We start from the raw sequence: 27555 nt of genomic DNA on the forward strand, positions 1-27555 counted from the left end.
ACATGCAAGCCTATTGGTTACTCCAGATATGGTCCATTTACCCGAACCCTACACCATCCTAAAATCAAGGACGAGTTCCCTAAAGTTCAGCATCCCTTTATTAAATACATTTAAGTGAAGGAACGTGATTGGCAGTTGCCCTATTGTCATGGATGCCTTTGGGAAAACATTTGTGTTTGTGAAGGAAAACTTTCTGAACTATAATGCTGCTTTGGGAATACCACCACTCCCTCCTTTCTCGCACCCTTCCTTTCTTGCTTTGATCTTTATTGTTGTTATTATGTATTGCTTTTTGTTTTAGAAAATGAAAACAATACAGAAAGAAAGAACAGTAAATGGAGGTAAAAAAACAAAAACCCTTCAGTTTGTTGAAGATGGAGGTGTGAAACAAAGACCAGGGAAGTGAAGGTGGGTAGCTGAGGCCTGAATATTATGTAAGTTTATGGTCACCATTTGGCCATCGTAAACTGTGTCTAGATGGAAATAGCTGAAATGTCTGCTCTTGGAGGCAGCTGTGAGATGATAGTGACGATGACGGGGACTTGGATGTATGGGAAGCCATGTCTGTAGCTTAAAAATAGCTCAAAACCTTCATTCCAGTTTTTTGAGATTTCACAAAAAAACTCAACAACTTTGGAAAAATACCCAAAGAAACTTTTTTTGCCCTGATTTTTGCCTTTGGAAATATGGGGACCCTATTTAAGCTATTCCTTCCCAGGGTGATAATCATACTTTGTTGCTGGTGATCAGAAGGGGTGGGTGTGTTAGGCTAAGAGACTTTCTTACCAGAAGAGTGCACAAGCAGGCTTTTAAATGCAGGCCTTTCTCTTCCTGCCATTTGCCCACTCAAAATCACCTTGCCCAAGCTACTTTTCTCCCTGCAAAGACAGATACTGAGATCCCATATTTCTGGGATGCTGCCTCACATCTCTGATATGCTAAGCGAGCTGTAATCCAACAGACTCCCATCACTTCATGTGTTTAGGAAAGCCCAGAAGACCTGCTGATCCCTGCCTTCTGCTGATGGCTTTCATTATTGCATACTGTAGTTTGGTAACTTTTGGGGTACAGGATGTTCACGGTTTATTTTAACTAGCTTTTCGTGTTTCTGCTGTTGTGGAATTGCATTGCATTTTCATTGTACGCCACCTTGGGAGTGTTTTTCTCTCTTTAACAATGTCATTATAAAAGTTCAACTAACAATTAAAATACATAAATAAATACATTTTCCCCCATGCCAAGCAAGCTAATTGGCAAATTGTAGGCACTTTTGACTGGACAAAGGGCAAGAAGGCGTTCAGCTAAGAAGATCATTCCACTGCTATTTCATCTCCTCCCTTATCAACCTCTGACAAGGGTTGATTCAAAGTGTTGGTGCTGACCTTTAAAGCCCTAAACGGCCTCGGCCCAGTATAACTAAAGGAGCGTCTCCACCTCCATCGTTCTACCGGGACACTGAGGTCCAGCGCTGAGGGCCTTCTGGCGGTTCCCTCGCTACGAGAAGCCAAGTTACAGGGAACCAGGCAGAGTGCCTTCTCAGTAGTGGCACCCGCCCTGTGGAACGCCCTCCCATCAGATATCAAGGAAATAAACAGATATCTGAGTTTTAGAAGACATCTGAAGGCAACCCTGTTTAGGGAAGTTTATAATGTTTAATAGGTTATTGTATTTTAGTGTTTTGTTGGAAGCCGCCCAGAGTGGACGGGTATAAATAAATTATTGTTGTTGTTGTTGTTGTTGTCTGAGGCTGCTTCTCAAGTAAAATAAAAGGTGGGAGGAACTGTGTGTAAATGTGTAGCTAGGCACTACTAAGAAATATCCAGACGAGAATATGCAACATGTCAGGGTGTGTGTGTGGATTTCTTCTTGAAGATCTAGTTTGAAGAAGAGCCCTGTGTAAGCTTAAAGCTGCCTTAATGCATTGTGAGACGTGAATGGCTACTTTGGGACAGAATATACTTTGATCTACTGTCAGGGTGTCTTCCATCTCGCCATGTGGACTGCAGCATTGTCAAAGAGCGCGCAAAATCCACTAGGATGATTAGGGAGCCAGCTGTCGTCTCCCTCCTTTGTTAGACGTCGAAGGGCTTAGCCGTCATCCTCTGGCGAGGAGGGCGGGCCGCTTTCCTGGGAAATAGGTATCGCGCCGGGCCGCCGGCTGAAGTCATTCTCTGGCAAGGAGAGCCCGACACGCGCCTGGCCCAGGTTGCACCAATAGCAGGAGCAGCAGCAGCAGAAGAAGAAACTGCCCTTTGCAAACAGGAGCAGCGCCGCCCCAGCAGGCAAAAGGGAAGTACCGCGGACCGCTCCCCATCTGTAGCAGCGCCCGGCCCTCGGAGGCGGGACGGGGCTTTCCCCCCCCCCCTGCGAGGCGGGAAGGAAACCCGGCGCTCCGCTTTCTCGCTCCCTCCCTCCTCGCGCTCTCCAAAGTGCCCGTAGCCCACAGCGCGAGCGGAGCTCCCGGGCCTAGCAAGGCTCCCATTCCCGGCTGGCCAGGAAGAAAGGCGGAGAAGGCAGCTCCCACAGCAGCGGCGGCGACGACATGGGCTCCCCCACGGACACCCACGAGATGAATGGGCTGACCGCGGAGAACGGCGACGCGACGCCGCCCGAGCAAGTAAGGAACGCCCCGGGGGGGAAAGGAGAGGGAGTGCGCGCGCGCGGAACGGCTTTGCAGTAGCCGCGGGCTATTGAGCGCGCTTTGCGCGAGTCCGGCGTCGCCGCCTGAAGGAGAAGAGGACGGCAGGCGATGCAGCAGGAGACGGGGAGCTGGCGTTTCAGACGCCGTGCGCCCTGAGGAGCCTTGTTTGTTTCCCGGGCGGCAAAACGGGCAAAAGTCCGCTCTGGGAGGCAGCTGGGGGAGGACGGGGACGTAGAGGAGACCTGTCTTGCCTGGCCGAAAAGACATTAGGAAAGCGGCGAGGTCAGTGCCAGCCTGGCTGCTGCAAATCTCAGCCAGCCTCCCACAAATCTCGGCCTCCAGGGAAGGAGGGCAGGGAGTAAACAGCGAGGGCGGCTTCTGGGCGACGGAGGAGGGAAAAGGAGCCTCTGGGCCCAGGCTGGCAGTAGATTTGTGCTCCCTAGTTCGGCTGCACTCACAGCTGCTTTTGCATAGTGTAGCTGGGGCAACCCCGGCAGACGGGTGGGCTACAAATTATTATTATTATTGCCCATCACTGTCACAGTGAAGAGTGTTGGAAATGAAAATAGCCCGAAAGACGAGGAGCCAGAGGATAGCTTTCTTCTACTGATCTACAAAAGAATGTAAACAAGGTGACATGTAGACTTCAGAATGAGCAGGGAACTGCATCAGGCCCAGGAGGAATTCATGTCCTTAAGCTGAAGGCTTGCCAACTGAAGTTTACTTGTGTCTCCCCCATGACCCACCCAGTTACCACCTTAGAGACAAAAGAGGTGTGGAGCGGTATCCGTGGCAACAGAACCTGATTTCACTGAAAGTCTGTTTTGATGCAGTGGCCCATCCACCTAGGTAGATCAGGGGTCAGCAAACTTTTTCAGCAGGGGGCCGGTCCACTGTCCCTCAGACCTTGTGGGGGGCAAACTAGATTTTGGAAAAAAAATGAACGAATTCCTATGCCCCCCCAAATAACCCAGAGATGCATTTTAAATAAAATGACACATTCTACTTATGTAAAAACACACTGATTCATCCATGACAGGTGGCCATCCAGCCTCTGTTTAAAAACCTCCAAGGAAGGAGAGTCCACCACGTCTCGTGGGAGTCTGTTCCACTGCTGAACAGTTCTTACTGTCAGAAAGTTTTTCCGAATGTTTAGTCGGAATTTCCTTTCTTGCAATTTGAAGCTATTGGTTTGAGTCCTACCCTCCAGAGCAGGAGAAAACAAGCATGCTCCCTCCTCCATGTGACAGCTCTTAAGTTTTTTGAAGATGGCTATCATATCTGTTATTTTTAGTTCTCTGCAACTATCTTCACTTAAATGGTTTTATCCCAGCCATTTTTAACATCTGTATGAAACCGTTTGTAGAGAAAGCCTGAAGTTTTGGAGTACAATGTTAGCAGCATTCTGTTGACACTCACCTCTGTATTCTTCACATCCAGGGACACCAGTCTTAGAGCATAAAATGAGATTTGGTGGTCATGGAAAATTGAATGAAAACAAATAAGCTGACACTGAATTATTGCAAAGAAGAACTAGAAGTATTGATGGTTTGAGAATTCTAGAATCTGTGGAGATCCACTGGTGATCACTAGAGTTGTAGCCCTGGTAGTGATCAAGTACAAATCAAGTGTCATACTGCAGATCATATAGTCCTAGGATAGAGAAGTACCTGTTCAGCATTCCTGAACAGTTTAGGAGATCTGTGGTACTTTAGGGATCAGCTGAACCCTTATATCCCAGCTCTGTTGCTAAGATCACTGTTGATTGTGTCCTGAGTTGGGGAGGCTCATCTGATGTCGACATGAAACCAAGTCTTTGTATTATCATCCCAGTCCTGTGGAAAACTCTTCCAGTAGATATTCGGCAGGCACCTTCTGCATTAAAACTGCTTTTTAAAATTAAATTTGGCATATAAGTATTTTTTTTAATAAACAAACTAATTAAAAGGCAAGGGTCAAACTGGCAAGTGGTAGCCCATATATCTCCAAGCACCCTGCTCACACCCCCAAGCTCATTTTTCTTCCCCTGCCCCACATGAGTGTTTCGAGTAACTTCTGATCAGGTGTGAAAGTAAAGAATGGACAGAGTGAGTTAAATATATAACAGTTACAATCAATCAATCAATCAATTAATCAATATGGAAGGTTTAGTTTTGCATTCCACACACTTCCCCTCCCCCCCCACCCCGCCCAATTCAATGTGTTCTGAAGGCCAGTGGTAATATTAGTTGGGCCAGAAATGCATACTTGCATACCAAATTTACCATGCAGAATTAAACAATTAGGCTTACTAGCTAACCATTTTTATTATATATACATTTTCATAAGGCAGCTGCACACAGTTCAGTGGTTCAGTGGTTCTCATTTGTATGAAAACAATCACTAGCAGCACAGAACTGCTAGTCTGGTCGAATTTGACTTTCAGCTAATTACTCCATGCGTGAAGGCATTAGAAAATGCCTGTGTGTCATAACATTAATCCTATGACTCAGATCCCTGTTTATATTCTGAGCTTATGCAAATGTAGGTCTATGTGCAGGCATGAGTACTTGCAACATAATAGTATGCCCACAAGCCACAGCAAGATTCTGCTGGATATGATTTTTTTGGAACATCTTCCAAGAGAATATTCCTGAGTAAATTAAGACCTTGACATATAGACAGGATATAAAATGTAAAGGCCATATTTTGAGAAACTGCCATTCATCTCAGGAAGTCTGACCTACAGATGGGAATGTTTTCACATGTGGATCTACTATAATGCAAGGACACAACTGCACTGCTATGAGTGTGAAATGCAGCAATTTCCCTGCAAACCTTTCCCTCTTAGTACAAGAGCTTCAGGAGTACTGTTTCCGGAGTTTGCATAATCAGGATCCAAATCTCTGAATACTTAAAAAAAATGTTTTGTTTGCTTGAAATTTGTTTCAAAAAAGGAGATTTTTAAATATGTACTTTTAAGGGAATAGCGCAAGTCCTCGCTATGTTGAATCAAATGTTTGTTATAACAGGGTGGGGTTATTCATTTAAAACCACTGAGCTTCACATTTGAAGGCTAGGTGCAGCCTCGGCATAAGCAAGTCTGCAGCTTATACTTTCCCCCATGAGGTCACACATGCAGGATTTTGGTGTGAGACTGTCTACATGTTCCTTATAAAACAGAAGCTGGAAATGGTCTCCATGTGATGGGAGTCTTCATGTACTGTGTGCAATCATCCATCACATAATTATTCCGTGGTGAGTTTCTGTCCCAGCACTGCCATGATAATGTGCTGCTGGCATAGAAACTTCTTGTGTAATGTGAAAGAATCAAAATATAGTTAGGTAGTGGTGTGAATGGTCCATTGTATCAAGGTTGCTTCTATGTATCTTCTTTGTGATGAAGCTATTTTGTAGACAGGTCCTCTAGAGTGGTTCTGCACAGTTTTAAGGGCCTAACTATCTGTTACTTTAAATCTATGGTTTGGCACAGCATGAGCGTTACAACCATTAAACGTGGAAGTTTCCAGTTCACATGGGGACCCTGTAGAGAAGCAGGGAGGTGGGATATGATCCACATTTCTTCTAGATTCTAGTCAAATATTTTAACAGGCTTTATTTATAAATGAAAATCTTCTCATTGTAGTACAGTGGTGCCTCGCAAGACGAAATTAATTCGTTCCGCGAGTTTTTTCGTCTAGCGAATTTTTCGTCTTGCGAAGCACGGTGTCGGAAAAGTTTTGGAAAAGCGTCAAAAATCACCAAAACCCCCAAAAAAGGCTACCACACCGCGTTCTATGAGTTGCTCCTCGAAGTCAAGTCGCAACTGTATTAACGGTGTTAAGAAAAAGGAAACAAACTTGCAAAAAACGCAATATGTTCTCGTCTTACGAAGCAAGCCCATAGGGAAATTTGTCTTGCGAAGCAGCTCAAAAACCGCAAAACCCTTTCGTCTAACGAGTTTTTCGTCTTGTGAGGCATTCGTCTTGCGGGGCACCACTGTACCGTATTTTTCCGTGTATAAGACTAGGTTTTTTCCCCTTAAAAATAATGTTAAAAATTAGGGGGAGTCTTATACATGGATACATTTTCTCACATTTTCTTAAATCTGAATCCCCCAAAATAGGGGGTGTCTTATACATGGGGGCATCTTATAGACAGAAAAATATGGCATTTAAATCATACTTCTTTACCTACATTGAAACAAATTTATTGGTAGAGTTATCAACCAAAGACTGTGTGGAATTTTGAAAATACTAGAAAGTAGTGGAACAAGGGGGAGGAAGGTGGGAAAATTCCTCCTTGCCCCCCATCCCCCCCAATCCAATGCATGCTTCTTATATTTTTTTTAATGGGAAAGCTATTTTCAACTCAATGAACGATTAAGATTTTTATCGTAGAAACAATATTGTGAATTAACTGCACGTATTCCTGCGAGTGGTTCAAATGAACGCATTTCATTTAGGTTTTTGAAGGCTCAGATGCCAATTTTATTAGATTAAATGTTTTTAATTCTATCCTCTTAGAAAACATATGCTTGATGGGAACAGAGCGTAAGATGCTAACCAGAACAATACCCACCCACATGCCAAGATTAAAACACCACTTTTAAGTGCTTAACAGATGTAAAGCTTTTTCTAGAAGAAAAAGCAAGTTAAAAAGAGAACAAGGAAGAGCCAAACAACACAGATCACAGTTTCAAAGCGAATAAAATAATTCTGTACATCTCATGGTTCCAAAAACATTATAAATAAACAAGAAGTCTAATCCACCAGAAAAGCAGTTAGTATTAAAATGTATGTTTGCTAATCATAGGCTTATAATTGTGAAGACCAACATACAGCCCCAAAATAAGGAGTGGGAAATGATTTTCTTTCAGGTTAAAATGGACTGCTGCATTGGAGCAGCTGCAGGGAGGCACCTCTTCCTACACTCGAGTAGGACCCTGGCAGAGACACATGCCCGACTGGCATGTTCTCTCCCTCCTCCCTGTAATATCTCCCTCAAACAAAAGTCTCAGTTCTTTCCCCCACTACCCCGCTGTTTCAGCAGTTTTGGTGCAAGCAATCAGAAATGAGAACATTTTCCTGTTTCGGGAATTAGGCAGGAGGGAGATGCCCACCTCTGCCTCACTTCCTAAAAAAAAAGAAAAAAGTATCTCAGTGCTGGACTTTGTTGTTTGCGGCATTTAATTTTATTTCACTTCTTGTCCAACAGTTAATATTTGTGTTTTTTCTTCATGTATGCACTTGTTTATCCCAAAAAGATGTCAGAAATGCATATTCCTGATAGAAACCTGGATAAATACTATGACGGGTCATTTACAAATCTCTAAAAAATGCAGGGCAGATTGTGTTCATGGGCCCAGAGGGGGCAGGGGGGAAAGTCAGTGCGGTGCAGTGGTTAGAGAGTTAGACTAGGGAGACTCAAATTCAAATGAGACCTACTTTGCCATGTAGCTTAATGGGTGACCTCAGCTGGCCTAAGCCATCTCACAGACTGTTATCAGGATAAAGTGGATGGTGTATGCTGTCTTGAGCTGCTTGGACAATGTATAAATATACTAACAAATCAAGACCCCTGACCTCACTTTAACAAGGAGTATGCCCCACCCTACACCATCCCACATTTTTGCACAAATGTGCAAAAAGATGGTATTCAAAATTAGGGGAATAAAAAGTGGGTGTATTTGCACAAAAACCAATGTAACTTGAAAAAAAGTTCTAATAACAGGGTGAGCAGTAGCAGGGAGGTGTGGAAACAGATGGATTTAGTTTATATCAGGGGTCAGCAAACTTTTTCAGCAGGGGGCCGGTCCACTGTCCCTTAGACCTTGGGGGGGATAACAAATTCCTACACCCCAGAAATAACCCAGAGATTCATTTTAAATAAAAGTACACATTCTACTCATGTAAAAACACACTGATTCCTGGATCCGGCCCCCGGGCCTTAGTTTGCCTACCCATGGTTTATATTAACAAGAAGACTTGTACCTCTTTAGTGAGGCAAGACAGCAAAAATGTAGTGGAATGCTAATGGCTGGAAAAAGACAATATATTTATTTTCCAGATGGCATCATAGAAGCTTTGTTGTCTTCTGTGTTGTGTCACCCTCATCCACTGCTGTCTCTTTTCACAGATTTAATGCTTCAAAACTCTGCAAAATCTGTTTCACCAGAGTCAATAATGGAACAAGAAAATTTCTGCATCCTGTTCCTATGAAACAAGATAACATCTGATTTTGTCCAGATCCTAAAACTCAACCATAAAACAATATTCCCCCCCCCCAAGTTCTTCATAGGCTTGAAATGTTTAATGAGATTTTGCTGATCCAGGGCAGTGTTTACCAGATGACAGTAGGATGAAAGTACTGTACATGCTGCACATATGTGTATCTTGGAAATATATATGAAAGTTTTCAGGGTCCGGATATTGGGGTCCCTTCTTAGCCTTAGATATTTTGATTGCAGGGAAGGTCTGCCCAAGTGTGTATATTTTGCAAAAAGGTCAGAAACCTGATTATTAAGTAAATGTTGGGAAATGCTTGCCAAAATATTGCACATTGAAGTTCCACTTCCCCCACAACTCAGAGCTTCCTTGATGGAGTAGGACCAAAAGTTCACATGGCACAGCACCCTGTTCCCAGCAGTCTCTGCTTCATAGACGCCCACAAAGTTCACCACCCCAGCTCTGTTCCTTTGGCATTAAGCTCTCCCATTCCTCCTCTCTGCAGAGCCAATGCAGCTTTTGCGTCCTGCTCTTACAACTGCTTCTAATCATTTCCTGTCACCTCTCCCAGCACTGTCTTACCCCATCCGATTCCATTCCACCCATCAGGAGGTGTGTGCTGGGCAGAAAGAAATGCAAAAAAGAGAGCTGTAATGACCAGAGAGCTGTTGCCTCTTTTCCACCCAGTGGCTCGCATGGGTCAGGGGAGGTACATGTGTACTCCTTCTCCTACCATATATACTACTACTGTTTTCCTGGCAGCCCTGTTCTTCTTCCTTAGACTAAATGCATGTGGTCCATAGGGTAGGGTGGGGCACAGGAAGCATGTGAAGCATCTGCCTGCCCAGGGAAAGATGCACTATCTGTGCATGCCTTTAAGAATGTGTAGGATGTTGCTGTGCTCATTCATGGAGGTCCCTGTGGAACTGACACTGGTTTAATGGCAGAAAGATCCACTGGCAGCAGATAGGCTTCCCTCAGAACAACTTGGCTCCCATGGTCCTCTCTCCTCTCACACACAAATGCCAAAGTTGTTCCCTCTTTGGCCAGCTGCACATGTGCACAAGAGTGCTAGCGTGATGACAGCCATACGTTTTTATGTATATAGGAAGATACCCTGAAATTAGGGCAAATTTACCCTGTTAATCTTTTTCCATTAGTGTGAAACACTGGCTTCTTTTATGTTTTGTAACTAGTCATATAACTTCTTTCTGCACAGAAAGTATGTTCTTGTAAACTGAAAAGCATGAGTCATACTGGGAAATTTCCAAAAACACACACACAAAACCCCCCCTCACTGCACATTGCATTGCATTGCAGCAATACTGAAGTGTCACGCTTCTCAAGGAGAGTTCCTAACCCCCAATTTAGAGCTCAAATAAAAGTGACAAGAAAGGAGGAGGGCATGTTGGAAGTCAGCAGAAAAAAACCCCCATCAAACTGATTTATGCTGTTAGGAAAAATATCCAACCACATTTTACTGCAAATACATGATCTGTGGTGGCACAATTAACAAGCTTACTGGATGCTTAATTGCACACCTTGTTAACTTTTTGCTTGGTAAACTGAAATTTACCAGCTGATGATGGACAGGTCAATGTTCCATTTTTCATGAGCACCTCCCATTCTACAGTGAGGGAAACCGCATTTGCCTCAAGCAGGTTGCTGATGTGATGGTGAGGCCCACAATATCCTTTGATATTCAGATATTCAACAGGGGTAGAGGAGCAATGATTTGTGAGCAGAAGCTTCTGATCAGCCATTGTCATTTGAGAGGAAGTCTCTCATTCAACCTGATTTTAATTCCACCCTGTGCCAGGAATTAATTTACCATAAGTATTAGAACAGACCCAAACTACAGTTTCTTCCAAACAAATGTCAAGACATTGGGATAGGGAAAGGATGCTGACATGACTAGTTATAGGAAGCAGCAAGGTGTCGTAGATACTGGGGCACAGAAGCACATGAGAGAGGGAAGGGCTGGTGCTGCAGCCTGACACAGATGTGGAGGGGGCACTTTTCCCTTTGGAATAGGCAAAGTGAGGGGACAGCGAAGGAAGGGCCATCTGTCTTGGCAGCTGGGATGGGATGAGCCGACAAAGGCAAAAGTGAAACCACTTTGTATGTATGTGGGGGTGGTTGGGCTCACCACAGATTGGCTGGCAGGCTGAGGGCATCTGTGGCGCAATGTGTGACTCTTTAGAAACCTAAGGTCTGATGAAATGTATAACTTACGGAAGATTTCATCAAATATCTGAAAGGACAAATCTCAACACTAATAGGGTTGCCATACATCCTATTTGGAATACTGTAGTGTCTGGGCTGAAATCGGCAAAAATGTCCAGGGAAATCCGGCCACATGGCAGCCCATTAAAATTGCCAAAAAAGGCAAGTTTTTTTGCAATTTTGCCAGAAAAGCTTGACAACTTTGCAAAAAGAAAGAAAGAAAGAAAAGAGGGCCACAACATTTCAGTCCAGATTTTCACTGTTTGGAATATACCAACCGTAACTAAACTTGTTAGTGTAAACCAAATCGTGGTAATAAACTTCATTCTGTTATTGTGATGGGGCATGATTGGTAATTTAAAAAATAGCTACAGGCAGCAGAGTATAAAACTTATCTTTGTCAAACAGTGCAACTTTCTCCAAGTAGTTCTGAAGCTCTTACTTCCTACCGTTTAACCAGGACTTTACACGAACATCCATCTTACTCACTTCTTCCTAGAACATAACTTTTCAAATGGTGAAGGAGAGCTGCTTTCAACCATGAAACAACCATGGCCAGTTGGTGTTCTGTATTTATGTCACACTGTCCTGCCAGAGAGCACAGAAGGGCTTATATGGGGTTTCCCATCTCAGCACTGCTCTTTGCTTGCTTTGTTGAAATGTATTTTCAAAAAGGGGAAAAGAGAAGACCCAAATAATTACCGCCCAGTCAGTCTGACATCAATACCAGGGAAGATTCTGGAACAGATCATTAAGCAAACAGTCTGTGAGCACCTAGAAAGGAATGCTGTGATCACCAATAGTCAGCATGGATTTCTGAAAAATAAGTCATGTCAGACTAACCTGATCTCGTTTTTTGACAGAATTACAAGTCTGGTAGATGAAGGGAACGCAGTGGATGTAGCCTACCTTGATTTCAGCAAGGCATTTGACAAGGTGCCCCATGATATTCTTGTAAAGAAGCTGGTAAAATGCGGTCTTGACTATGCTACCACTCAGTGGATTTGTAACTGGCTGACTGACCGAACCCAAAGGGTGCTCATCAATGGTTCCTCTTCATCCTGGAGAAGAGTGACTAGTGGGGTGCCACAGGGTTCTGTCTTGGGCCCGGTCTTATTCAACATCTTTATCAACGACTTGGATGATGGACTCAAGGGCATCCTGATCAAATTTGCAGATGACACCAAACTGGGAGGGGTGGCTAACACCCCAGAGGACAGGATCACACTTCAAAACGACCTTGACAGATTAGAGAACTGGGCAAAAACAAACAATGAATTTTAACAGGGAGAAATGTAAAGTATTGCACTTGGGCAAAAAAAATGAGAGGCACAAATACAAGATGGGGGACACCTGGCTTGAGAGCAGTACATGTGAAAAGGATCTAGGAGTCTTGGTTGACCACAAACTTGACATGAGCCAACAGTGTGACGCGGCAGCTAAAAAAGCCAATGCAATTCTGGGCTGCATCAATAGGAGTATAGCATCTAGATCAAGGGAAGTAATAGTGCCACTGTAGTCTGCTCTGGTCAGACCACACCTGGAGTACTGTGTCCAGTTCTGGGCACCACAATTCAAGAAGGACACTGACAAACTGGAACGTGTCCAGAGGAGGGCAACCAAAATGGTCAAAGGCCTGGAAACGATGCCTTATGAGGAACGGCTAAGGGAGCTGGGCATGTTTAGCCTGGAGAAGAGGAGGTTAAGGGGTGATATGATAGCCATGTTCAAATATATAAAAGGATGTCACATAGAGGAGGGAGAAAGGTTGTTTTCTGCTGCTCCGGAGAAGCGGACACGGAGCAATGGATCCAAACTACAAGAAAGAAGATTCCACCTAAACATTAGGAAGAACTTCCTGACAGTAAGAGCTGTTCGACAGTGGAATTTGCTGCCAAGGAGTGTGGTGGAGTCTCCTACTTTGGAGGTCTTTAAGCAGAGGCTTGACAACCATATGTCAGGAGTGCTCTGATGGTGTTTCCTGCTTGGCAGGGGGTTGGACTCGATGGCCCTTGTGGTCTCTTCCAACTCTATGATTCTATGATTCTTTGATTCTATTCTGTGCAACCTGCTTCCAATACAGTGTACCGGTACTTTTAAACACAGCTGTAGCTGATAGGAAACAGGGTATTATCACACTCTGACCATGCTTCTAATGCTGCCTGAATCATGACTCTTTGAAATGTTGTGCCTTTCAGCCTCGAACACAATGGCTACAGAGAAACAGACAAATTAACATCAACCATTATGCCAATAAGAAGAGTGCGGCAGAAAGTATGTTGGACATTGCTTTGCTTATGGCGAATGCATCCCAGCTCAAAGCAGTTGTGGACCAAGGAAATACCTTTTCAACCTACGTTCCACTTGTTGTCCTCATCGGCATCTCACTCTCACTTCAGATCATAGTAGGCGTGCTTCTAATATTCCTTGGTATGTATAGTCACAGGAATTTCTTCTGATTTTGTGCCGTTTATAGTATTCGTTTCTCTGTTTCAAAAGAGGCATGCTCATATTTTGCAAAAATAATTGCTACAATCTTGGTGTTCATTTTTCTATTTTAAAATGGGTATGTAAAAAGAAACTTCTTTTAAAAATAGCTATATCCTACTCTTATAACAAAGTTCCTTTAAATAGTTCCATATAAGTGGATGGGTGTATTATTATATTTTATTATTATTATGTTCTTATCAGATTCTGTGCACTGCGTGAGAGACAAAATGAATACATAAAATACATGAATAAATACAATATAGGACCAGTTCTCTTTGAATATGAATATTATTGATTAGCCCCTTTCAGGTAGTCCCCTTGATGTTATTGCAATTGTGTCAATGGGGAAGGTGGAGCCAACTGCTAGCCTAATCCATAGGTCCCTCACAGGTCATACCCCCAAACTTTGTAAGGGACATCAACAAAGGAAAGCAGACTCTGTGCCCTGTGTGATCAGGTTTCCCATTCATGAAGAAAATAGGCTTCCATCAGACTACGAACATGTGCAGGTTAGGAAATATATGTGCAAACTCTACAGTATCTTTTGTTGGGTTATTTTGCAAGGCTGCCATGGAATTACTTACATGAAATATTTACTGAAATAAGATACTAAATATATTCCTTTCTGAAAGCTTTCCTAAAATTTTACCATTCATGTTGTGGAAAAGAAGTATCAAAAGACTACAGTTATGACATTTGTTTCTGAGGAGTAATTTTTAGCTCAAGAAGTATATAGGAACTGTCCTTCCAAACCCTGAATTTATGTAGCCTGAACTATACTTTTCTTCCATCTGAACTATACTCTTCTTCCATGCTGAGGAAGTCATACTCAGTATTTTAACTACTCTGTCATTTTCTCAGATCTATAAATAGTTTTATTTTGGCTTATAGCATTACAACACTATAGTCTCATTAGGAAATAAAAGTAATTGCTTCAAAAGCAAGCCCTCCAAGGTTTTGAAAAGGAAAGTAGTAAATATGGCTTGGAAGCCAAGGACTTGTGACTGGAAAACTCCAAAGCTTGTATAGCCTTTCACCACAATGGGTTTATTATATAGAATTCCCTTGGGCATCTTATCAACGTCAAAATAGTTTTCTATTACATAATGTTCCAAGGTACTTACGAAAGTAGCTAAATGACATTTCTGCTTCTGCAACAGGAGATAATCAGTCACTGACCACATTTTGCTTTTACTTTTCAAGAATATTTATAGACCACCAGTTCATAATAAATATCATGAAATATCATAATTAAATCATTGTAAAACCATCAAATGCACAACAAGTGACCAACACTGAATAACATTCATTCTCTATTGAGGAAAACGAAAATGTTTTAAGCAGGCAACAAACTATCAGGATTGTAGATGCTTGTCTGATTGCAATAGGAACATGGTTCCAAATTACTAGTGCTACTATGCTTGGTTCACGCAGAAATGAAACAAATGTTCATCTGTTTAGAAAGTATAAACATGAGGTCAATTTATAAGGAAGAAAAGCAGCTTAAGATGCTGTCCCCCTCCATGTCATCTGGTCAGGAAGGGGATAATGTTTCTCAGACACCTTGTGGAACATTGAGTTAGATCCAAATTTGCTCAGAGCAGACGTCTCTGAACTAAATGCTCCCAAGTGCAAAAGCAGAGAAGGCAGTTTTTGGCAATTCCTCTTTCTCCATACAGCCACCTATCCTCCCTAACCGCCCCCCTGCCAAAAATCCACTTTTCGCAGAAGAGTGAGTTTATACCCAACCAGAATTTTCAACAATTGCTGTGATTTTATATTTTGTGTGTATGAAATGAAAGCACGTTGTGAGGGCTTGGCTTTAAAAAGCACTTTTACACTTTTTAAAAAATAGATTTTAAATACGTAACAATTAATGTTGGTAGAGTATGAGATTCTTAATCCTGGCGTCGTGGGTTCAAGCCCCACATTGGGCAAAAAGATTCCTGCATACCCATCCAGTACAAAAGGCAGGGTTGAAAACATTGGTTTATTGGCAGCCTCAGTTTCACCTCAAAGTTTGCCTTTAGTAATCATTTTTCTTGATTCAGGGTAGAACTGGGTAGTCCAAATGTTGGGCTACTTTTCCCCCTACCCACACAGGGATATTGAGAGGTTTCTAGGAGCAGCTCACTTGTTATCAGGCCTGTTCATTTCAGGGCAGAAAGGGAAGGAAGGAAGTGGTCAGATCCGTAGCCAGAGAGATGTTTTGTTCCAAATGTGGCCTGGCAGCTTCTCTTGCCAGATTCCAAGCCTATATTTTAGCAGTAGGACTCTTCCCCTCCCCCTTTACAGTGGTACCTCAGGTTAAGAACTTAATTGGTTCTGGGGGTCCGTTCTTAACCTGAAACTGTTCTTAACCTGAAGCACCACTTTAGCTAATGGGGCCTCCCGCACCGCCGCTACGCGATTTCTGTTCTCATCCTGAAGCAAAGTTCTTAACCTGAGGTACTATTTCTGGGTTAGTGGAGTCTGTAACCTGAAGCATATGTAACCTGAAGCGTATGTAACCCGAGGTACCACTGTATCTGTCTTTTAAATTGCGAGAGCCAGAGAAGTTTAAATCCTTCACCCCTGTGTCCTGTATTGCCATGCTGCAAATGAGAGCATAAATTTACTTTCCTTGCTCCAAGTTGAACTGGGAATTGAGCTAAAGTGAACTATTAACCAGTTTTAAAATGCCAAGATTACCTGCCCAGATCACACTTTAAAAGAAAGAGAGAGCAAACACTTTGCATGTGGAATGTCTCCTTTTGGTGGCACTGAAGTTCAAATTTATTCATAAGGCAACCAAATACAGACATTCATCCCATAGATTCTGTAGTACCAAAAACCCTTTTGTAAGACCTTTTTCATTGGCAGGGGGATGAAATAGATTAGGCTACATGAAATGACAGTGGGATTGGATTACTATAATAAAATGCTTAACAATACCTGTACTTACTAATGGTTTCAAGTTTAGCTCTATTGTGTAGTACTACAATAATGAAATAAGATTACTGCAATTCCCTCTGAAAGCTCGGAGCCTGGCTTTGTTAATAGACGGTGTTGCATTTTAAAAGAAATAATCAAACCCATACTTTATATCTCCAGTGCTGGTGAATCACCTGAAACTGGGTGATGTCTGAATGCATAAACCAGGGAGTTACACCCTGAGCTCACTGGTTTCTTTCCTGCCAGCAGCCCACCTCATTGATTATTACAGTATTATTTTTTTTCTAACAGCTGTGTCAGCTCTTAAAAATCGTGTTGTGTAATAGTAGTCACTCTGGACTGCTTGCATTTCTTGGAATCATATTATTGTGATTTTAGAAGAAAGAGGATAGCATCCACATGATTGAGTCTGTACACCAAAGTTAATTTTAGGGCACACATTTCCCACAGAGAGCAGCTCTTCCCATCATACAAGATATTGCTTTTGAAATTTTTGGGAGTTTCCAAAGCTGCTAATGTTGTAATATGGGAAGTCTTCTGTTCAAATAAAGAAAAAGAAATTTCGTTGAACCTGCACATGCTTCAATCTGGCATTTCTCAACAGGTTCTTTGAATCGTGGTTCATATCCGCTGCAAACTTTATTTTGAAAAGTCTGAATTTAAAATTAAGCATTTTTGGATCCTCTCCAGTCGCTTCACGGTGCTTTTCTCTGTCTCAATATGAGACTATGTTACCCATCCTGCCTAATGCTTTTGAAAAAAGTATCTTGCTCTTCGTTGATTGAACTTTGTTACTATTTCCCCCCCCCCCATTGTACTCTGCTCTGTAATAGATTGATTGTGCTGTATCAACAGCTTATCACTTTTGAATACTGAAATAACAGAGCCTCGTTTCTCCCTTATTACTCCTAATTCCTCATAGAATGCAGTGTTCTGGCAATTAGGAGAGCCTGGTCTGTTGCATTGTTAGGAATTTGCTTGTGGAGAAACGTGTCCGGGTTTAATTTTGGAGGACCAGGAGGTTCACATCATATAGCACCCATGGGTCATGGCTCACTGATTCTTCAGATTCTGCCTCACGTCTGTGCAAACTTTATTTTTAAAACTCTGAATTAAATATTAAGCAATTTTACATGGTTTCCAGACAAGTGAGAGCATTTTGAAAGGCAATATTTATAAAACATGAAGAATCTGTGTATTTGGAACTTTTATTGTGCTTCTTATTTTGCACAAGCCATTTCAAACAATTCAAAATAAGAGGAGACTTTGGTGCTAAGTCTTTGCTAATGCCAATTTCTCACAATAGTTTCTGTCTCACAAATTTCTGTGGTAGGAAAAACAAGACAAAACCATCACTGCTCAAATTGCCCTAGTCATCTCCTGCCTTATGGAAAATCTGCTCATAGAAGGTCGTCTGAGGAGAGCCTTCACTCTCTCCAAATGTGGAGCAGTTCCTTCAGACTTCATGCAATTCCATACAAGAGCATGCATATTTAAGACGGCCCATTTATACATTTTTCAAAACCTGGAAGTAAAAATAACACGATGCAAACCCCATCTCTCTTTTCATCCTGCTCTCTTTCCACCTCAGCCACTCAGGCAAAGAAAAAATGCAAGAAAACAGCAGGTAATTGTGATTCACACAACTGAAGCCCATCGCTTGCAAGTCCATGTCATTTAGTTGAGCAGGCATAAATGTTTTCTTTAGTAAAAAATAAAGCAGTAGGAAGTGAGCAGTGAGCTCATTTAGAATTCAAAGGTCGGAGAGACCAGGCAGAAACCTGTGGTAGAGGCTTTTAAATAATCTTAAGCAGCACTGTCTCCAGTAACAAGGTAGCAAGAAATGGATAAAGCAAAGCAAATGACAAAATGTCACATAAAATTAGGGAAACTCTAGAAACATTCTAGCTTAGGATAGAAGACCTCAGGCCTGGTGCAGTGAGGTTGAGGGAACATTCTTTCATATGTGGTGGCCCTGTAAAGGGGTAAAGGAGTATTGGGAAATAATCCATAATGAATTAAAAAATTTAAAGTACTTTCCCCCAAAAAACCAGCGTCCTTTTTGTTGGGGATAACTCAGACGGAAATTCCCAGGTGTCAAAAAAGGTCATTTATGTATGCCACTACTGCGGCCCGTGTTTTGTTAGCCCCAAAACTGAAAACGAGCGAGGTCCTGACTAAAGAAGAGTGGCAACTTAAACTCATGAAAGATGCACAGCTTGGTGACCTAACATATAGAATGAGAGGACAAGAAGAACATACATTTAAAGAAGATTGGAAAATGTTTATTGAATATATGGGGAGGAATTGTGTACACTTGAAATCATTGGCAGCATTAAGATAAACTCAACAGTGTAGACAAGTTTTGAGGGATGCAATAATGGAATACTGAGTGGTTCAGTTTATGTAAAATTTGCAGGGATTTATGATATGCAAAATGAACCATGGAAAGAGAAGGGAAGTCGCTGATACTTTAAGGTTGTTTAAATGAATATTTTTAATTGTAAAACATTTGGTGTTCTCTTCAGGCTATGTCCTGTCAAGCCACGCCTCCTCACCAGGCCTGCTCCAAGCCACCCTCAAGAGCTCGAAGGTGTCCTTGAACTGTGGCAATGCTTGCCTGGATGGAGAACAGGGATAGGCGCATGTGTGTGAGTGTGTACGTGTAGAAACCTGGCTTTTGTGGCTGGAATGTAGCCCACTTATGCAAAGAAAAGTGCTCCAGCAATTGCTCCACCCACTTGGCTTCTGGCTTGTGGCCTCCGAAGATTGCCAGCTAAAAAATAATGTCCCTCAGGCTGAAAAAGGTTCCCTGGCTGTTGTAGTTGATAAAACCTAGTTTGTATGGATGATTAAAGCAATAATTTCCTTAATAAAAAAAGCATTTCATTTCACCTACTACTTCAAATATTGGCCTGTGATTGCAAATTCTTTGTCAAGACAGCCACTGAAAAGCATCCAAGAATAATGTTTTTTTGCTTTTTTATTATTCAGATAGTTGGCACACATATCTCTCTTGAGTTCTACTGGCACACAAATTTTGTTACCTTCCCTTGCTGATATCTCCCCCCCCAGCAGAATTCCAATAATAACAACAACATAGTTCTCATATTTGTGCTTGTTTCTCATTGGTAATATTTCTTTTGTTATTTCCCCCCCTTGCAGTCAAATATGACCTTAATAATCCTGCAAAACATGGCAAGCTGGATTTCCTCAATAATCTGACAACTGGACTGGTGTTTATTATAGTGGTTGTGAATATCTTCATTACAGCCTTTGGAGTTCAGAAGCCAATGGACTCAAAAGTATAGGTCAAAGAAGGTGAGTTCCTACCCATAATATAGTTTCCCGATTATTTTTCATCTGTGATGTGGGCCTCTGTGTCCCCAGATCTGAGGCACTGAGGGATCCCCTCCCTTGAATGGAGCAGCCCGTATTTCCTCCTCATCTGTATTTTCCTCACGATTTTCTGGCCATGGTTGTGGTTTAGCATTCCATGCACAAACCTGAGGCTTCTGGGCTTTCTTTTCCCACAATGAGACTAGAAACGTTCCCTTCCATTTTCAGCTACCCTTGGTTTGTTATTAGGGCAAAACCCTAACAACAGAGTTGTGATTATCCAAACTGTGGTTCAGGGAAACAAGACAGGCTTTGAAATTGTGCTTTGAGGATGGCTTCTTTCACTAAACCGTAGTTAAGTTTGACTAGTGTTGTCTGGGTTCACCCACAACAACCAAAGGCAGTTAGTTGAAAATGGAAGCAAAAGCTTCTGAACTCTTCACAGTCCCACCAAGTTACCGGTATGTCTGAAGCTTGTTTGTGTAATGTTAAGCTATGGTTTAGCATTGTGTTTGAATGCAGCCACTGAATCAGGATATGGATAAAGATTTAGAGTGCAAAAAGGAAGAATAACTAGTGGTCTTTTAGCCCCTCTTTCCCCCTCCCCTTGTCATAAATGGCATTCTCTCAGAAGCAGAAATGTTTTCTCTTCACTGTTGCCCATGAGTGAAAGCACAGTAAAATTAATGTCCTCTGTCATTATATTATAATAAATAACCTTTTAATGCAGTCACGAATTTGCATTAAACCACATCTGTAAGCATTAAATATATGGGAGACTCATTCTGACGTAACCTAAATATGCAGTTTTTAGACTGGACAGTGTTTCCCTCTGGTCAATACACTTCACCTCGTCTCTACAGGAAACCCAGCCTAGGAAATTCTGAACCACAGTTTGAACCACATATTTGTGGAAACTTAGAACTGTTTGGGCTTTTTCCTCACTAGATCACTTTAAGAAAACCAAGCTGCCTCAAAGCACCACCCTGCTCTCCCCCCCCCCCCCCGGCTTGTAAAGGGTCAAAGTCAGTGCCTGGTTAATATAAGAAATTATTATGGAAATTCACACCTTCCACAAATACTCATTTACTACCAGTGCTCCACATTTAGCCCTTCCAAAGGCAGCAGAAAGGCAGAAGTGCAGAGCAGGCAGTGAGCTGATCAAGTATGAGAATGCTAAAGGAATGGAGTCAGCAAATTGTTAGAAAAGCAGAACCCAGCACTGTACCACTGTGAAGGAGGAAGTGGGACAAGGGGGTGGCGGGGATGTAGACAGACAGACAGACATTCAGAGAGAGAGAGCAGCAATGAGTGGAAAAGACCAACCAGTGGAAATGGGTGGCTCCTTGCTTACACAGTCTTCTCATTTACAGGGAGCTGGTAAAATTTGGGCTCCTCCCTTGAGGGACTGTGAGGGGTGTCTCCGCACCCCTCACCCTTGTTGACACAAACGTTAACAAGTTCAGGTTATTTTGGACCAAGATGGAATTTCTAGGCCCTCTGACAGTACACCTACTCTCAAATGTCACATTGCCTTGTCAAAATACTAACACCAGTATTTGCTGACACCATCTATCAAAGTGACAGGAGGAGAAACTGTATTTCAGGTAGCATGTTATCTGGGAGACGTTAGCTTATATTAAGGCAAATGAGTTGTAAGGAGCTACTGGGCCACCTGGAGAGCTCTGCATTCTGGGGTGTGCCAGAAAGGGTGTGGCGAGGCTACATGCAGGAAAGAAGAAAGGCATGCAGTCACCAGCCAACCTGCTGGTAGGCAGCAGACTAATTTAGAGGGGTAGGCCGTCTGCATGCCCAGTATTAGAGCATAAGAAGAGCCTGTAGGATTGGGCCAATGACCCATCTAGTCCTCCCTGTGGCCAACTGATGCTTGTGGGAAGCATGAAAGCAGGACCAGAGCTCAGCAACACTCTGTCTACCTGCACTATTCACACTTCCTCCAACAGTGATGGAACATCACGGCCAGTAGCCAGTGACAGCCTTATCCTCCATGAATTTGTCTAATCTCCTTTTAAAGCCATCTGGGTTGGTGGCCATCACTGCTTCCTATGACAGCGAGTTCTGTAGTTCCATTACATGGAGAAGTAATGTATTTTATCCCATCTTGAATTGTCAAACATTCAGTCACATTTGGATGTCCATGAGGTCTAGTGTAATGAGATGGAGAATAACTTTTCTCTAACTACTTTCCTCATAGGGGAGTTGTTCCATCCCCTTGATTATTTTCATTAGTTGACAAAAAAGACAAATGACTGGGGAGGAACAGCTGGAGGCTGTTGCCATTACCCGCAACATCTGTTGCCTAGGGTGGTTGCTTACTCTGTCTAATGGCAGGTCCAGACCCAACAATTCAGATTGGAAGCTCTTCCTGTAGAGACCTGTTCTCTTATACTTTGTAAAATGGCATGCCCATTTCTAGTTTAAGGAAAGTGGTGGTGTCGCTGGTGCAATCTACTGGGGGGCACAGCGTGACCCAGTTGTGGGTCATGACTCACCAACTGAAGGTCAATAGTTTTATATACTTATCCTTGTATTTAGCATGCTCTATAGAACAGTAGGAATCAAAAAGGACTGGAAGGTCATATGGGAATTTTGGGGTGAAATGGTGAAGTGACTTCAAAAGGGAATGTCTTACAAAATAGTCACCATTCTGCTTATAATAATAATAATAATTTATTATTTATACCCTGCCCATCTGGCTGGGCTTCCCCAGCCACTCTGGGCGGCTTCCAACAAAATATTAAAATACTGTAATGCATCAAACATTAAAAGCTTCCCTAAACAAGGCTGCCTTCAGATGTCTTCTAAAAGTCTGGTAGTTGTTGTTCTCTTTGACATCTGCTTGCATCCTTTTAACTACTTTCTTTTCTTTTCTTTTTTCTTTTCTTTTTACAGAGACCCAAGATCTTAAATGTTGGGAGATAAATGTTATAAACTTGAGCCAGTATCTCTTAAATGGAAAACATGAAGAACCTGAAGCAATTCAAAAAAGCATTATTCTCTTTCAATTGAACTGTTTCTCCAGGAACTGTTATCCCATGCCTCCAATGGCAGCTCAGAATTCCTTGCTCTCTGTGCCTTATATGTTGAACAGAGAAAGAGGTGATTTCTACACTTGAAAGTATGGGCTTCACAGGAGTAGAAAGACAGCTGAAAATTCTGCACTAAAAGAAAGCTAGTTCATCTTGCAAAACTCAACTTTCTGATCCCAATATTTAACACAAATGAACTAATTTTTGTAATTTTTTCTTTACATAATTCTAGCCGTAAAATGTCTCATATTTGGAGCTGTTTCTCTTCTGCAAAGGCCACTATACCTCATGCTCCTTCAGAACTCAAATGTTCCAAGAAACAAGGCTTCAGCCCCCCAGTTCTTTTTAGAAATAATTTGCTGTACTTCTTTCTGAGTCTTTACAGAAGTGTTGGCGTAAACTCTACTGCTTTGAGAGCAGTATCTTAAAATGCAGTCCGTAGCATACACTTCTCAGTGCAATCCCAGCTTATGATCAGTCATTTAACAGTGTTGATAGATAATAGTAGCATGATACTTAGCTGATCACAACTCTAAAGAGATATCCCCAGCCATCCTGCAGATTTACTCTGAGGAGTGCACACATTTATAAAGACATGTATGAGGGGAAATGTGTACCCTAGTGCTCTCTTGGATGTGAAGATGGCACATGGTTGTAGACTCATGCTCACTATGGACATGGCTTTGTGGTTTTTTTACAGCAATGTGGGGGGATATTTATTTGGATTTATAGTTTATCAAATTTGAGGGCTCGGGTGGCCACTAGTTTCAGTTCTGTAAAAGAATGACAATAAAAACAAATGATATAAGGAGATCCAGAAGGCGAGCCAGTGTGGTGTAGTGGTTAAGAGCGGTAGTCACGTAATCTGGGAAACCGGGTTCGTGTCTCCGCTCCTCCACATACAGCTGCTGGGTGACCTTGGGCCAGTCACACTTCTGTGAAGTCTCTCAGCCCCACTCACCTCACAGAGTGTTTGTTGTGGGGGAGGAAGGGAAAGGAGAATGTGAGCCGCTTTGAGACTCCTGAAGGGGAGTGAAAGGCGGGATATCAAATCCAAACTCTTCTTCTTCTTCTTCTTCTAAAAGAGGGGGCATATTCCCAAACCCTCTCTAAACATATACAAATATCTATGTGAAATAACCCTAATTGGGGAGGAGAAAAGGCTAAAGAGTAAGACCTGTACAAATCCAGAGTGGTCCCAAAGGCAGTTGGATGGTGTCTTGTATGCCCCCTTCTGGCGACTCCTGCAGCCAAGTTGGTGCCAAATGTATTGCCTTGCTTTGGACCACGTCAGCAAGGCCAAGAGGGGGGTCTTGTTGTCTGGGCAGCCCAGGCCCTCCATGCAAACGGCCCGGACTTGCACCCCAGAGAGGCTTCCTTTCAGTTCTTTATTATAATAACCACAAAGTTTCCGATTCAGACTGTGATTCTAACAATGTCGACTCATTGAAGACTTATTGAATTCAATGGGGCTTACTTCCAGGTAAGTGGAGTTAGGATTGCAGCATTATTCAACATTAACTCTCTACTGAAAGGTCTTCTGTCTTTTGATAGCACTAATCATATGATCCTTGTTGTACAACGATTTTCGCAGAGGACTTCTTAGAGGAAAGTCTTAAAGCTTTCCTTATTTTTAGTGCTTAAGGGAGGAAAGGCCATAGACTTTTCATTCCCAGACTCTGTATTAAAGAGGCTCTGTTCAGACCTCTTTGACTCTGCAGTGATGTACTTGAGACATCTACTTTTACTTGAGTTAACTCTCAGGTTCACTCTACAAAAGCCATGGTGCATTTATTCCAGACTTCCAAAGGTAACTCTCAAATTGTAAGCAAAGGTCATCTTCAGTAGGAAAGACAGTTATGCATGCTTACCCATCGAAATGGGCTTTAGGGCTTCTAACTCTCTGCTGGACTATCACTATTTTATTTTTTTTACGTAATGTGATTTCTTATTTTCAGTGCCTTCTTGGGTAATTCTGCATGAACACAAGAAACAAAACTATTCTTGAATATATACTGTTGCTGGCAATTGTATGCATCATACATATTTTCTATAAGAAAATATACTCAATATTTTTCTTAATGTACTGTATGTTAGAACCTGCTCCTAAGATATAGCTATGTAATTATTGTATTCCATTATTGTTTTCATTTATTATATGTATAAATATTTAAATGTACATAGAACTTAAGGTAATTAGTCAGAAAGTGTGGCATTTTCATTTACCATTTCAGTTGCTATTTTCCCCCACTGATTGTAAGAATAGCAGATTATTAGGGACTAATTTTTGGAGTAATATTCCATGGTAGGCATCCTCAGAGTAGACCCACTGAAATTTGTATACTTACTTAAGTTTATTGATTTCACTGTGTGTACTTTGAGGAAGACTGAAGTTGGCTATCACCAAAAGAATTATTATTATTTTTCTGTTTTGCCAGTAGGAAAATAGAGAATAAGAAGAGCACAGATGTCTCTTGAGACATGAGGTGGTTCTATTTCAGTGAAAATGGTTGGATTTTTCTAAAACTGTATATTAGTGAGAAGAAGAATGTGTCGTAAGACATGCAATGTACAGTTTCTTCTTGTTAGAATATAAATGTTCCATAAAGGGCTGCAGAATTAAGGAGTGGTTTGGCTAACATGTATTGTGCTTTCTCATCCATTTCAGCTGCTTAAATAATGCAGCACAATATTCAACCCTTGGGGCGTAGTGAATGGTGCAATAAAATAAGATTTCTCATTTATAGAAGAAGTGCAATGCTTTTTTATGACCTCTAGAGGTAGTGCAGGTTTTTTGTGAACTTTTTCAAGAACAGAACGTATAACACTGATTTTACAGATTTTTAAAGAAAGCTTTAGAAATATAGTTACTTAAACTTTTGTGGCATTAAGGATGCAATCTTAAAGAATACTTACTTGGAAGAAACTTTTAAGCAGATATGCTTAGGATCTGCCTTTATCTTCCATGCTCCTGGTTGCTTGCAATTAATGTGGAATGGAGTGCATTTATTCCCGTAAGTTTAAACATGCTTTTTTACTCAATATTGTGTTAAGGCTGTAAGTCCTGTACTGTACACATTCACCTGGAAGAAAGGACTATTAAACTCAATGGGACTTTCTTCTGAGTAGACATATAGAGCACTGTACAGCATAAAACATACATACAATTTTTTAAATGGGAGAAGTGTGCAGGAGAGGAAGGAGAATAGAATGCTAATGACTTCCAAGCCATAGAGGACCAGATTTTTCTATCCTGAGTGCCTCATCCCAAAGCTGGAGGCAGGAACTGAAATGCTTCCGATCCTTCTTCTCAGGTTGGGATCTTTATTTTTTTACTGCCGCTGAAACATGTTTTCCAGTGATGAAGATGAATTTTCTTTCTCTGATAAATAAAGCATTTTTGTTCGTTGTGTATATCATTTGTTTCATTTCATCTACACTGACCCACTGATCCAGTTGCAGTACTTAAAACATGAATCTGGTGTGAATGAGGACCCCCGTGAGTGCAGGCCGAAACTCAGTTGAGTGCTCCAGGCAACTCTCCCCCGGCAAGACACCCTCACTGACCCTGCTCTGCACCCTCCTCAAGTGTTTTTGCCTGACTTGTTGTTGTTTAGTCGTTTAGTCGTGTCCGACTCTTCGTGACCCCATGGACCAGAGCACGCCAGGCACTTCTGTCTTCCACTGCCTCCCACAGTTTGGTCAAACTCATGCTGGTAGCTTCGAGAACACTGTCCAACCATCTCGTCCTCTGTCGTCCCCTTCTCCTTGTGCCCTCCATCTTTCCCAACATCAGGGTCTTTTCCAGGGAGTCTTCTCATGAGGTGGCCAAAGTACTGGAGCCTCAGCTTCACGATCTGTCCTTCCAGTGAGCACTCAGGGCTGATTTCCTTAAGAATGGATAGGTTTGATCTTCTTGCAGTCCATGGGACTCTCAAGAGTCCTCCAGCACCATAATTCAAAAGCATCCATTCTTCGGCTAGAACGTGCCATTGAACACTGACAGTGCTTCTTGCATGCTCGGATGAAGGGTGTGGGATGGTTGAGTGGGTAGAAATTAGCCTACTGTACAAATAAAATGGAATGTGCTGCTCTGCCCACATTAGCCTCTAGCCCTGCCTGCCACAAGCATGTCCCCCCCTCACCCCGCCCCCCAGAGAATGTGGCCCTTGATTTGAGAAGGGTTCATCATGCCTGGAGTCCAGTTTTATTTACCTCCCTATTAACCTCATCAGGTATTCAAGGAACTGGCTCTTTCCGATCCACAAAGTATGGTCTGGTGACATAAAAGCACATTCGGTGAGGAGAACAAAGCTTTAAAATGCTCTCATTTGTTCCCCATTCAAGGAATTCTTGTCTTGCCTTTACCCTGTAACTTCACCGTTCCCCCCACACACACACCCCAGTACCAGAAACTGTGCTAATATGGCCCACTGAAGCATACCTCTGTTCTTTTCTGTAATGCCTTCTCAGCTGACCTTGCTGACTTTACACATGATCACAGAGTTGGAAAGGACTTCAGATGTCATCCAAGCTACCCTTGCTTGAGAAAGGCTGCACCTACAGCATCCCTGATAGGCAGTCATCCAGCCTCTGTCCAAATACTTTCAGGGAGAGAAATCCCAGCACCTCCCAAGGCAGCCTGTTCCACAGTCTAACGATCTCCTAA

At 42.3% G+C, this 27555-nt stretch overlaps 1 protein-coding gene across 2 annotated transcripts; it reads left to right on the forward strand.

Annotated features, from left to right (window-relative positions):
* The first annotated feature begins 2175 nt into the window (after positions 1–2175).
* On the forward strand, positions 2176–26300 carry NINJ1 (ninjurin 1). Of its 2 annotated transcripts, none has more exons than XM_082210851.1 (5): positions 2176–2617; positions 13272–13503; positions 19663–19818; positions 22750–23728; positions 23974–26300. In XM_082210851.1, the coding sequence occupies exons 1-3, from the start codon at positions 2543–2545 to the stop codon at positions 19806–19808; spliced, it is 453 nt and encodes a 150-aa protein (XP_082066977.1). In that variant the 5' UTR covers positions 2176–2542; the 3' UTR covers positions 19809–19818; positions 22750–23728; positions 23974–26300. The 2 variants fall into 2 exon arrangements, with proteins under 2 accessions (XP_082066977.1, XP_082066976.1); XM_082210850.1 differs by having other exon boundaries at positions 22750–23725.
* The last annotated feature ends 1255 nt before the right edge of the window (positions 26301–27555 follow it).

The sequence above is a fragment of the Podarcis vaucheri genome (genome assembly GCF_965113315.1).
Source record: "Podarcis vaucheri genome assembly, chromosome: 2".
NCBI lineage: Eukaryota > Metazoa > Chordata > Lepidosauria > Squamata > Lacertidae > Podarcis > Podarcis vaucheri.

Excerpts from the sequence above, each read along its gene's own strand:
- NINJ1 (XM_082210851.1), top strand. The coding sequence starts at position 2,543 with ATGGGCTCCCCCACGGACACCCACGAGATGAATGGGCTGACCGCGGAG. Across the intron at positions 2,618-13,271 it reads ACGCGACGCCGCCCGAGCAA|CCTCGAACACAATGGCTACA; the intron begins GTAAGGAACGCC and ends TGTGCCTTTCAG. Across the intron at positions 13,504-19,662 it reads CGTGCTTCTAATATTCCTTG|TCAAATATGACCTTAATAAT; the intron begins GTATGTATAGTC and ends CCCCCCTTGCAG.